At 38.6% G+C, this 13,750-nt stretch overlaps 1 protein-coding gene across 6 annotated transcripts in view; it reads left to right on the forward strand.

Moving 5' to 3' along the window:
• LOC119912991 (broad substrate specificity ATP-binding cassette transporter ABCG2-like) overlaps positions 1 to 4,774 on the forward strand; it is a 42,235-nt gene extending 37,461 nt beyond the window's left edge. For all 6 annotated transcript variants that reach the window (XM_038732295.1, XM_038732296.1, XM_038732293.1 and 3 more), the window contains 5 exons: positions 734 to 858; positions 1,736 to 1,890; positions 2,290 to 2,379; positions 2,998 to 3,074; positions 4,227 to 4,774. In XM_038732295.1, the coding sequence (XP_038588223.1) occupies positions 734 to 858; positions 1,736 to 1,890; positions 2,290 to 2,379; positions 2,998 to 3,074; positions 4,227 to 4,374 (595 nt within the window). In that variant the 3' untranslated portion in view covers positions 4,375 to 4,774. The remainder of the gene's footprint in view (positions 1 to 733; positions 859 to 1,735; positions 1,891 to 2,289; positions 2,380 to 2,997; positions 3,075 to 4,226) is intronic.
• Positions 4,775 to 13,750: the final 8,976 nt, after the last annotated feature.

Consider the following 13,750-nt stretch of genomic DNA (forward strand, 5'->3'; position numbering starts at 1 on the left):
GCATTGTGTGTGTGATCACATTGTTAATTCAGTCACAATCTGGGGACAAAAGTCAGGTCTCCACACAGTTAACATTTTATTTATGGGTTAAAAGAACGGTTTATTTTGAGAGATGCACATCTTGACTCTCTTTCTGAGAGTGAATGAGATAAAAAAACATCAGTCTCATGTCTCTGTGCCAGCAGTCAGGACGTGGTTAGCTTAGCATAAATACTGGAAACAGGAGGAAATATCTAGCTTCTCTCTGTCCAATATATGTCCATGTCTTAACACACAAACATAAAACCAATCTCAATCATCTCTCGTGTCTGAAAGAAGGTTGAGATGCGTATTTACAACACGTTCTCACTCCAAACTTGTCACACATGGATTCTTGGTCGGGACTCCTTAGCGTCACTTTTTAACTCCTTGGGTACCGCTTTAGCACCGATTTTGCAAGCGTAGGGTTGCGTGGTCAAGTTGGTAATAATAAACATGCAACATCTGGTTAGACTTTCCAAATAAGACTGGGTTGAAAACTGGTTGGTATTTTACCAAAATGAACTAACCCTTTTAAATCCAAATTAAAAGGTTAATCACCTTATGGGGACCTGAATTTTGTTCCCAGGTGGGACGTGAGTCTTGACAACATTGCCATGATGTCTCAGCTTCTTTCTGGTGTACAGGACCTCTCAGAGAACCGTTACCTCCCACTGTCATTTGATGACCTTTGTTTGTTTCTGCCTCTCATCAGTCACGAGTATATCAGCGGATACTACAGGCTGTCTGTGTACTTCCTGTGTAAGATCCTGTCTGACATCTTAACGCTGAGGACCATCCCCGCCATAGTCTTCAGCTGTGTGGCGTACTTCATGATTGGTGGGTAGGACACTAACATGCTAAGTTGTGAGCTTTGCTTATACTGCATGTATACAGAAAACTAATAGTCAACTATTTTAATAATCAAGTAATCATTATTTATGAAGAATTTATTTTAGAGTTTTGGACTGTTAGTTGGACAGCTGGTTGGCTGTAATTGTCATTTATCACTATTTTTCCACATTTTCTAGATGTTACAATTAATCTGTGCATCCGAAATATAACAGTAACAGTTTAACTGATAATGAAAATAATTGTTAATTGCAGCCCTTATTACATTTTCATATAGTCATTTACTACATTTAAGGCCATCCCTCTTTTTATATGTTGAATATGTTTCAAATACGGTTTATTTTTAGTTCGTTCTCAAGGGATTTTTTAAAAGTTTGGACTTGAATTTAATTTCCTAGTCTTGGTATAATTCTTATCTTGTGACAGATAATGCTGACGCTTTTTTCCAATTTGACTTCCAATAAGTACACACACACAGACAAAGTATTTATAACTTTAGATTATTTGTTTATAGAAGATGTCGTTAACATTTTGTTGAGTATGAACTCATTTAAAAAAAAAAAAATAATGACCATAACCATGGTCCTTTGGGCTGTGTGTGTGTGTGTGTCAGAGTAATACCAATGTTGTGGGGACGAATCTGTTAACACAGTGACATTGTGGGGACTCTCCTTCCTTATGGGGACAAAATGCAAGTTCCTATAACATAAATCATTAAATTTTAAGGTGAAGACTTGGTTTAAGGTTTGTGTGTAGGGTTAGGTTTAGGCAAGTAGTGCTTATGGGTGTGGTAAGTCTCCAAGGATTGAATGTAAGTCAATGTAATACCCCCTAAGGTGATTCAAACACAACTGTGTGTGCGCAGGTCTGAAGCCGACAGCTGAAGCCTTCTTCCTCTTCATGTTCTCTGTGACTCTTGTGTCCTACACGGCCACCTCCATGGCTCTGGCCATCTCAGCCGACCAGACGGTGGTGGCCATCGCAAACATCTTCATGACCATTGCCTGCGTCTTCATGATGGTGACGTGTACACACATCAATGCACAGCAGCACAAACACTTGCACATGCAATAAATTGCATGCTAAGGCCCGTCCTGTTTAGTTACTGTTACTATGGCAATCAATCACTCCTTTCTCACATTTTCTCACAGTTAATAACAATAACTTGTTTATGTATAGACGGTAATGATCAATTTTGTCAGCTGAAATGACAACCTGTTCTCACTCCCAAGGTGTTACATGGGCAAGATCCGTTGGCGTCAATTTGTAACACACTGAACCTGAAAATGAGCAAAATTTAATTCTTTAAAATCTTGCACCCATAACACAAGCATTCAGATACAAAACCAGAACAACAACTAAGTCTGAAAAACCGGTATTAATATCTTACCTGTAAACCTCTCTCTCTCTTTTCTGTAGATCTTCGCAGGTTTGCTTGTGAATCTTCCCTCCATCGTCAGCTGGCTCGCTTGGTTAAAATACTTAAGTATACCACGATATGGCCTCAGTGTACGTACACATACACACAGACTATCAAATCTGCCTTCACTTCCCGTATCTGTACCTCTCTCAAATAAGACAATGACTCTAAGTGACAGCATATTAAGGCCATTGTAGATAAAAAAAAAAAAGTTATTACAGAGCCAACGGCTGGCAGATATGAGGGGCAGTCATTTATAAATGTCTGCAGTTATTTAGTCGTTGAACAAAAGCCAGTTTCTTTATTACTGGTTGGTGAAAGTAGCTTATAGGTACGGTGGCCCTGAAGTGCAAACCACAACTGCAATTTGCCACAAATTGCTGTTGTCATTTGCACTTCAGAACCACCTCTATATATGTGACGGCAGTATTAACATCGGCGTACCCTGCTTTTAATAGAGTACAGAGCCTTTAATAACTCAAACACATCTGGCAAACAGTATCCTGAGTTTGTTTCTCGTAAATATGTGACTTTAATTTCCAAATTCTTGGCTGAAGCAGAAGGGTGATGTATCGATAAGCAGGTGCAGTAAAGGAAGTTGGCAGATGATGACCAAAAAGACAAATAAAGAAAAATGCAAACTAAATTCAAAGGATGAATACCGGCATTTTGTAAAATAGATGATGATTATCTTTGTGTCTCTCCAGGCTCTGCAGGTTAATGAGTTTACTGGGCTGAACCTCTGTCGCGGGATAAACATAAGCAGCATTCCACCTGGACTCGCGTAAGAAACACTCACACAAACAACATTTATGAATAACAAGGGCAACAGAGTGTGACACAGTAATGGCTTCACCTGCTGGACAGCATGGCACATTACATCCCAGCAATCTGAGAGGAAGTGGACCAGGGGTCCTCAACTAGGGCCAGAATTTTTCTAAGCAGACACTGTGGGGGCCGAATTTTAAATACATTTTACTTTCACAAAATTAACATTTTTAGTAGCCTAAACTCCAAAAAAAACAAAAACATTATAAATCCACAATGATAATTTCATACTAAAGACTCCTCCCCCAAGCAGAATACCGAGAAGTGATAGAATCTGTAACTGTAACTAACTGGCATCAAGTATTAATCAACCGGTTTTGACGCTATTATGCATTTGCACTGTTATTGTGCATGCAACACCGGTAGTTACTGGGGGTAACAACAATGCGGTTTAATACTACAGGTCACAGAGGTGTTGTGCAGCTAAACAAACTATTATCGGGCAGTTCCGTCTTCGTGAGAAGACAAACAGCGAAAGTGAAAGGAGTTACCTGGCTGAGAAGGTGGAGGCGTTCAGCCTGTCGCCTGCAGCTTCATCAAATAGCTAAAACGTCTGGAAAAGAGCGTTGTCTTGTTTTGTAGACACATTGTTGATGAAAGATAGCGGTCAGTGATAATCTCACTGACAAATACATTGCATTTCCTGTGACACCTTCATAATAAAAGTCAACTGGTATTTCACACGTTACATGTTTTTAATGCGAAGCTGCAGCAGCAGGAAATGTTCAGTTTGCATTACCAATAACTTAATACAGCATCTTTTCCGGGAATTTCCCCACAGATGCACAGGTCGTAATATGCAGATATATAAGTATTGAAATAATTTCATCAGTGGCCATTCTGCAGGCCGGATGGGAAGCTTTGGTGGGCCAGATGTGGCCGTCAGGCTGTCAGTTGATGAAGCGGAAATTTACAGAACGTCTGGGATTTTGTAGGCATCTCAAATCAACAATTATACCAATCAGGTGCTGTTGATCGTCTATTCAATTTGTAAGTTAAAATACAATCATTAACTGAAACAGAAACAGCTGTGTCAGTCGGATAGTAACATCAGAGCCTGTGACCTGGTGGGTTATTTGGTTATTGACGAACCTTTGTGTGTGTCCAGTTGTACGGGGGAGAAGTTTCTGGAGGAGCAGGGTGTGGATTACTCCACCTGGGGCTTCTGGCAGAACCACATGGCTCTGGGCATCATGACCATCTGCTTCCTCACCATCGCTTACCTCAAACTGCGCTTCATCAGAAAGTTCACCTAGACCTTTGTCACTACCATAAGAAGACTTGTGACGGGAAATGCTGCAGTCTAAAGTATGTGCAGCTAGAAGTGCAGCTTCAGCTCAGGAGTGTTTGTATATCTTTCTATTATTTCTTTTGCAGAAGTTAATTTGTTCATTTTTATTAACTGTTGATTCACAAGTTAAAATATGAAACGGTATCAGATGTTTGATACTGATGATGTTTGTAAATAAATGTATTTGTTGTTTATGTTATGGCACTCCCAACTAACACTACAGTACTTAAGTGTTAACCAATAATGAACTATATTGTGATTTTGGCACTTTTCATGTTCGGAGCCAAAGAAGTCATTTTTTCACACAAATACAATAATTATATATTTATGAAGTTTTATAAAATAAAAAACTAAATTTGCTTGAACGTCAGTTGTTTTTATTTTAAATTTCAGACGGTTTTATAAATATTATCACTTCTGCTCATGAGCTGATGTCAGCATTTAAGTCATTAAAAGTATCACATTTGACATTTTAACCAATGCACCTTTCAACACAGAACATTTCTGACCGTGAAAGTTCAATCTTGACCAGGAAATAGTTTTTTGACAAATAAGTTTAAATATTTCCATTTAGGAGCTTTTTCCAGAGCCTCCAACCTCGTCCACGGTCTTCATAAGCAGAGGGAGTTTTCCATACATCAGTTATCGAGTGACGGAAGTTCCTGAAAACTGAATACCGCTGTGCAAACTCCATCTGCCAATAAAGACCACACATTTGAAGTTAGTGTTCCTACTTGAAAAAAATATGTAGCCAACCTCAACCTCATGAGTAGTAGCTGAACGACTTGGATGGCAACTCCCATGAAAGCACGCAGTGTAAACAGTGAACCATAAACTAAAAGGCAACGTAAGGTATATTTGCTTTTATTTATGGTTCAGAGCAAAGCGGTGCCTTGAGCTAAATGCTATTGCAGTCATGCTAACATAACCATGGTGACCATGCTGACGTTTAGCAGGTATGTTCACCAATTTACCATCTTAGCATGTTTTCTTGCTAATTCATACTCCTACCGAGAAAACTCATTTGTTTAGCATGTATTTGGTCATAAAGCAAAGTTTTGGCGCTAGATGAAAAGTCACCGGATAATCAAAATTCTTACAAATCATTCTGAATGTCTGGACCAAATATCATGGTAATGTGTCCAGTAGTTGATTTCATTGAAAATAATAAAATGTAAACCTCACAGTGCCGCTATAGGGGAAACGTTAGGGGATCACCAAAGAGAGGGTAGGATTCATTTTCCTGGGTCCATGAATGTCTCAACCAAATTTCATAGCAACCCAGCCAGTAGATGTAGAGATATTCTCCTGGAAACTCCTGGAAAGATTAGAGCGCTACGGTTGACTGCACAGTAGGTGTGTGTATGTAAGCAGACACTCGCTTCCATAGCAACTGTGGATATAAACAGTCCCAGCATGCATATGTATGTATTTGTCTTAACATTAGTAATACAGGTAGAGACTCACACCTGGTGTCTGGAAATTCTGGTGTGTGAAGTGAATGAGTAACTGTTTCATAAACACAACAAAGCAAGTTCACCTCCCGAATGTTCACAAAAATCTAATACTGACAGTTTCCCCATGAAGGCAGAAGCAAGACTAAATGAATAAAATGGCTGAAAAGCAGATTACTTAGGGAAAGACAGAGAATTGAGGTTTGAGGCTGTCAAACATTGATCATTTGCTTTCACAATGTTGGCAGTCCAGACTGGGTCCTAGACAAACTGAACCACAACATTATGGTGATGCATCATACATTATAAACATGACGTATTTTGGAAATCCTCTTTCCACAGATCAAATGAAGCTGAAGAGGTTTAATGCTTCGCTAATCTTCTTGGCTGGAACTTGTAACAGGATTAAAAAAACCTGGCAGGGGAACTCCAGGTGGAAGAAGTGACGGAGTCTCTTTGTCTTTCTCAATAACATCTGATGTCAAGGTGTGAAAAGCATTTAAAGCACAAAGTCAAACCTGTCAGGCTCTGTGGCTTTATTTCAACTCCAAACAGCTCACTGACTCAAGTTAATTAAGGTACAGTGGTTATGCAACAACAAGTCAAGCACTGATATCAAGAGTTTCATGACAAAACATTAAGGAGCGCCGACAGATCTGAAATTAGTTGTTAACGAAAACTAACATTTGTGGTTTTGTTAGGGGCTTTCAGATTGACACTATATATCTCTGGACAAAAAATTATGTTAAGTTGGTTTGATATTGATGTTGCGCAACTTTTCCAGTTTTGCTGCCCAACTAACTCCCTCTCATGAACAGCTACAGTCCAATCATACTAATTAAGTTTTTCGCATAACGTTTTGTAAGCTGAATTGTATTATGTTATTTTGCATAAAATGTCTTAGCTAGGCTCCTCACATGCTTGCTAATACCTTATTTGAAGGTTGGTCTCGGAGATTGACAGCATTGTGTTAAAGGTGACCTATTTTACCCACAACTCAATCAGGCATGATTCGAGTTACTGGGTCCAGAAACCAGCCATTTTAAATTCAACAAACCCAACGAGACATGTCAAACTCAAAAACTCCATCAGACAAACACACTGATCCAACAGAAAAAAGGTGTTTTTTTTATTTCCATGTCTTCTACATGTATCATCAGCTGGTGAAGATGAAAACTTTTACCTGGGCCGATGTTGGCTTTAGCCTCAGCATCATATGTGGCCTTCAAGTTCACCTTTAACAAGATTATTATTTTAAAAGTCAGCTGGAGACAACAATCTCATAGAGCAAATGCACATTAGTGTAATTAGCTAGCTAGCTACACCTAATAAATTCTGCTAAGACCAACACGTCCTTATATATAGACTGAATATGATTGTCAAGTGCCCCAAAACATCATATATGTCCTTAGGAAAAGGACACATGACCTAAGTCATATGACATTCAACATGTGAAACAATCATAGTTTGGTAAGGTTTAGCCACCAAAAGTACTTGGTTGGGTTTAGAAAAAGATTTTGGTTTGGATTAAAATAAGTTAATTAAATTAGTAGTTAGCACTGTCATAAATAAACTGGTCATAATAATCAATCTATATGTCTGTTTTTGATGGTGAGGCTGGCTAAGACAGTTGCCATTTTATCAGATGATCTGTCTCCGTATGAAGTCAAGAAGGAATTGTGGTAAATCTTTAACCAATATAAACGTAAACAACTTGAGACAGTTACGAGAAAGGTGGAAAGTGTAATTGCAGTAAAACAGCACACAAGTGAACACAACAGCTGTGTTAATGTGAAGCAGGGCGTCGCTGAGGTTGATGTTGCTACGTAAACCTTCCCTTAATGAATAAAGTTTAACAAAGCAGTGAGCATTAACTCTGTTGCAACTCAGAACCACAAACCTTGTCAGATCTGCTCAGACAAAACTTTACAGTCTAGACGGCATCCATCTTCCCACTCCTTCCCCTTTTTTAATCCTCCATCACCTTCCTCATCTCATACCTTCTTCAGTCAGTCCTCAGTCTGTCCTTCAATGCTTCTTTCATCTTTCTCTTGTTACTCTGTCTCCTTGCCTTGATCTTCTCTAGTTCTTTTATTTTTTATTACTTTCCTGCTTCTCTCCATTTGTAATCATGTCCTGCAGGTTGACAGCTCTGTCTGTCTGCTTCCTTCTCTTCCTCTTCAGAGGTCAGAGCGTCGACTTCACTCACGGTGAGTAAATTATATACACTCATCTTAATCTGGAGAGATCTTTACCAAATCACAACCCATTGTTATTCTGTAGTGCAAGTTTAAAAAATATAGTTGTTATATTCATAACTGAGCCAGTGTGGTTACTTTTTAGCATGTTGTGTTCATGGTAGCTTTGCTACAAACAAAAGACAAAAGAAAAACACACCTTTGACCTGTCATCATGAAATATGCAACACAGACTGACAGATCAGATAGCAGCACAGACACCTTATGTACACAAACACGCACCCGCTGACCTTGTTACAGATAAGTAAAACGTTTACTGTTGAGGAAACAGAGAGGGACAACTTATTTAGATCTTCATCTGTAAGATGATGAATCCATCAACATTAATTGCTTCATCTATAAAGTATCAACAACAAATGCCAAATCATAAATTATCTGGATAAAATTCCTCACATTTGAGGAGCTGTTAGCACAAAGCATGTGATATTTTTACTTTACTGATGTTTGTTGTCATCAAAAATGTTATGGTTGATTGGTTAGGTGTTTTAAGACAACAACATAAGGGCGTGGTGTTTCAATCCAATTCAACTTTTTTTAAATTAGATTATGTTGTTGATGTTTTATTAGCTAAATGACAATACTGGTGGAATTGGTTTTCGGTACAGTATGTTTAAGCTCTGCATCATGTGTATACATTACAAACAACAAATAGACAATACACTTCACAACATGTAACGATAAAAAATCCAGTGGGTAACTGGTAAATGCGTAGTGTATGAGAAGGCAACTAAACTAAAGAGAGGAGTTCAGAGTCGTGATGGCTATGGGGAAAAAAGCTGTTTGTGAAGCGTTTAGTCTTGGTGGAGAGTGACCTGTAGCGCCTCGCTGAGGGAAGGAGCTGGAAGAGGTGGTGAGCAGGATGTGAGGGATCGGAGATGATTTTCTTTGATCCGGTATTTTTTAAACTGCCTGAGGAAGTAAAGTCTTTGTTGAGCTTTTGCAATGATGATGAAAAATGCAAAATGATGTTGGCATAACATTTTCTAATCTGAGGTTCAGCTTTGTTTTTTTTGTGAAATGTAATTTAAAATCTTCCTAGTTGACATCATTATTAAACTGCATTTTTTCTTTTATGCTTTACTTTTTACTCTAAATGGGTCATATGTTACCAAGCTAACATTAGCTTGGTCAGTTGGCTGTGTTAGCTACAGCTACACCTGGCAGTTACTTCTGGGTAGAGCCCGACCAATATGGGTTTGTGGGGGCCGATGCCGATATTATAGTGAAAAGGAGCCAATTTATGAGCCGATATTTCGATTCTGAGAATGAAAACCTCAGTAAACCCCCTTTACTGTATACGTAGGACAGGCCGATATTATATATAGGCCAAAAGCTGGTATGTATGTGGGCTATAAAACTTATTATGTTAATAAAATAGATTACTGTCCCAAAAAGTCAATATGTAAACAATTGCACATCAATAAATATTCTCTGCTGGAAGGTGCAACTTTTTCAGCCGTCTGTAAACAGAGAGTGAGATAAAATAAGCATGTGTATTTCACTTTACACATAATCTGCCATAATTTCAATGTAACATATTCACATCAAGTTTATCCCTTTACCAAACCACTTTAATTCTAACCAAAGCTTACAAAGAGAAACCATTTCTTAAACACCAGTGACCTGCTGTTTAATGCCTCTAATACTACATGACTGTCTACAAGGAGGACCTGCAGCTTTGAGATTTAATTTTACTAACGTTATGACGCTCTGACTACAGCGTTTCACACCTACAAAAAGAACCTGAGCTACAGGAAGCCGTGTTTTCTTGTTCAGCTCACTTTACATGAGCGCTCTGGTTTAATCATTTCAGACAAGCAGACTATAACTGCAGCTGGCAGATATATTTAGAATAAGTCAGAAACTATAGTTTAACGGCTCATTACCGTTAGCGCTCCTCCACTGGTAAACACAGCATTAGCTTTGTGGCTAATTTAGCAACGGGCAGCGTTAGCTGCTGTAACGTTACGTGATTGTAAAGAATATTTATTCATGAGAAGTGATTATAATTATTTAAAGGGATACTAATGCGATCCTGCAGAGAGTTTGTTGATAAACAAACTCATGAACGCGCACTGCCATGGTAACCAGTCCTACTCAGAATGCAGAATCCAGCTGTCTCAATAAGAGGGCATGTTTTAGCAGCACTGTGGATGGTGTGACAACAAGCCTGTCATTATTTAAATATGTATGGAAGCAAACTACTTTTCTAAGCCTAAATCTAAGATATGGAGACTAGTTTATTTATCAGTAGGAAAATCGAGAGGAACTTAGGAAATAGTTACAATTATCATCAAAACGAACAATATGTGTAAGCACACAAACGCTGCATCCAAAACACAACAGAGTAAAAAAACTAGAGAGTTAACGTTATTGGAAAATACAAACATACAGTGACTGATAAGAGTTGGGAAGCAAAGGAGCGACTGTTTATCTCCAGAGCTGAAGTCAGTGCTAACTTTGGGGCTGACCTCCTTCACTTTGTTCAACAGTTGGCAGCAACACACAGGAGCTTTAGTCCTGAGAAGCTGCAGTCTTTATTCACCAGCCTCTGTAACTTCTACTGTACATTTACTGCTGAACAAGGTGCTGACCCGTTTCTCTCTATTCACCGGGGCTCCGTTTATTCCTCCTCTACCGCACACACACTGACCGCTTAGGCAAAGCTAACAAAGCTACCCAGCTGGGATCATCACAAACAGACAGACAAGACAGCAACAGTGAACCTGTCGTTTATGAGGAACAGCAAAGCTAACTTTACGCACCTGTCCAGCAGAAACAGAGAAACCTCAGCATCGGTTTTCATTCCTTTCAAATCTCGTAGATTTATCCAACATTGAAACCACTCACAGATGTTAACACAGGTCTTCCCCTCGCCTGGTCATATAACTTGTCTCACAGTCCCTCAGACCTTTCCCTCTGTGGCTGTTTGTCATCTTCACAGCTAGAGTCCCATCATGAGTCCAGCATGTTTGAATGTACCGCTGTTTTTTTACACTCTCTCTTCCACTGCTTCAAGTGCGCCACCTGCTGCTCCAAGCAGCTTTGTTTGTGCTCAATTTACAGGCCCAGTATCACTATGCAATACCCATGACATAAGTGAAGGATCTGACTGTATGTTGCTTTTTTAATATATCTGCTGTTATAAACAGCTGATGCCGATTAAATGTAATTAGCTAATATCGGCCGATAAATCGGTCAGGCTCCGCAATTAATCAATGTTAGTAAAAACCTAACTTGTTTACCTGGTGCAACGCATTTTAGTTTAGTGATGTGGAAATATCTACTTAGCAACCACTTACATTATGTTACTGGTAAGGACCTGGTGCGACTGGCTTCTATTTGAGTGTTGTAACCTCGGCCACCTCTTTCATTTGATTTGTAGGAAACTGTATTAAATTACATTACGGTAATTTTGGTAATACAATCCCTGCTCTTAACACCGAAGATAATGATTTCTATTGTTAACACAGGACTTTGAACAGACCTGTGAAATATAGTGATACTAACAGCTGTTGTTGGTCATTTTTAAGTGCAGAAAATTAATTAGCAGGCTTCTGATTTCCCTCCATCAGCTCTGTCTCTCTCCTCTCTACCAGATTTTGATCTTCCAGAGGTTGATGGTTCTGCTGTGGACACCTGCATGATTTTCTCTGTCACCGACACCACCACCACTGCCGCAGCTACAACAACCACAACCACCACCGCACCCATCACCAGGAAGGTAATTTCATCATGAAGGGACTCCGAGTCGCTTTTAAATGTAGTTTTGGATTAATGAAAAATGCTCATTTGTTTTGTTATAAAAGAGCAAATTAGTTTTTAATGAAAACCTTAAAAAGTCCTTCAAAGTCACCAACAACCCAAAGCTCCTCAATGCTAACCAGCTAGCTTCTGAAAAGGTTATGTGCTCGGTATTAGTATGTGATTTTTGTTTGTGTCCAGGATGATGTACTTAAACGTATAACATGCACTTACAAAAACAAGTACATGTAAATTTGTCACCAGTGGAACCATTTAAGCACTCATAGTGCACTGTATTTTGCCATACTTGTCAGTTTGAACGCTACTCATGTGCTGAAAATAGTAAATATGGAAGTGCACAAATTGAGACAAAGCCTAAGAGTCTACATCCAGAGTGGCTCTGTGAGGCTGTACTTGGAGCCAAATGCTAACATCAGCATACTAACATGCTCAGAATGATACTGCTACCAAATTTAGCAGGTTTAATGTTTACAAAATTCAAAGTGTTAGTTTGTCGTATTAGCATGCTAACATTTGCTAATTAGCACTAAACAGAAAATACAGCTGAGGCTGATGGGAACATAATCAGTTTTGGAGGTAGTAGTCTTTGTCTGAAGAGACTGTCCTCACCAGAAAACCAACGATACGTTAAGGTTGTAGGACTTGTTGGATTTGCATTAACTCTGTGCTTGAAATGTGCCACACAGATAAACTTTAACCTCTTGTCTATAATTTTCCAGCAGGTGGTGGCCACAACGAAGAAGCCAAACACTGTAGCACCAATCAAGCCACAGCCAGCTCCGGCAGGACCAATCACTAACAGCCACTCTAACTCTGCTGTCAGCTTCCTCCACTACCTCCTGACCAATAACAGAGGTTACAGTTCATCAGATAGTGACGAGTCAGCTCCAACGATGTTCAAAAGTGTGAGAAGGACGTACTCGAACAGGTGGAAAATAGGTTTGTTTTCTTCAGATGACTCGAGTGACGAGTCTTAAAATCATCCCATGCAATTTTAAATCTTCTTTTTGGCATGTTTACAGTTTAGTTCATAAACTACGCTCACAGATGGAAGAAAGTGGACAGTTTTGTGGACAGTTTCTTCACAGATAAACATACATTTTAGTCTAATTATGCGTAAATGTCCTCTCTAAAAGGGTGTTTTCTTCAAAAAACATCACAAATGCCAAGATTATGAAATTTAGTTGCCTGTAGTTCTGCATGAGAGGCTAAATGTAGATACCATCATCACTGTTGTAATATCAGTAAATATTTTGTATGTTGTTGCTAATATCAAAAAGATAGTTCATATCTACTAGCTTAGCTGCTGCCATAAACACAAACACAACCAATCTTAATTTAAAAAAAGGTTCTTTATTTATATAATGACCACGTAAAACATGTGCTGTTTGTTTAACAAGTATTTAAAAAAGTATTCACATATGAATGACCTGTTTGCTGCTTCAAAAGGTGTAAAATAATAAAAAGAACCCTGACGACCTTTTGGTTAACTCGTTTATAAGATTTTAATACATCGTCTCTTTTTTGACTCAAGACCTATTCCTGCATTTACATAATTATTTGGTTTAACATTTGAAAAATGACCAGGTGTAAATAGAATATGTGGTTCTATGTATTAGCAACATGTAGCCACCGCTAATGCTAACATGAGGTTTATTGTTATTGTGTTGTGTTGTTATTTTCAGACATGAAATACAGTAACATTGCTGGCTTCAGTGATAAAGCTGATGAAATGTCATCAGGACAGAGGTGTATTTTTTATTTATGTTCATTATGGATTAATCTTTTTCTCTATTAATTAATTGATTGTTTTGTTAAAACTAGTGATAAATGCCATCACGATTAAATGTTTGTTTTGTCCAAC

Source organism: Micropterus salmoides, unplaced genomic scaffold (genome assembly GCF_014851395.1).
Source record: "Micropterus salmoides isolate LMB-PRFRI ecotype aquatic unplaced genomic scaffold, ASM1485139v1 Ms_hic_scaffold_2, whole genome shotgun sequence".
In the NCBI taxonomy this organism is placed as follows: domain Eukaryota; kingdom Metazoa; phylum Chordata; class Actinopteri; order Centrarchiformes; family Centrarchidae; genus Micropterus; species Micropterus salmoides.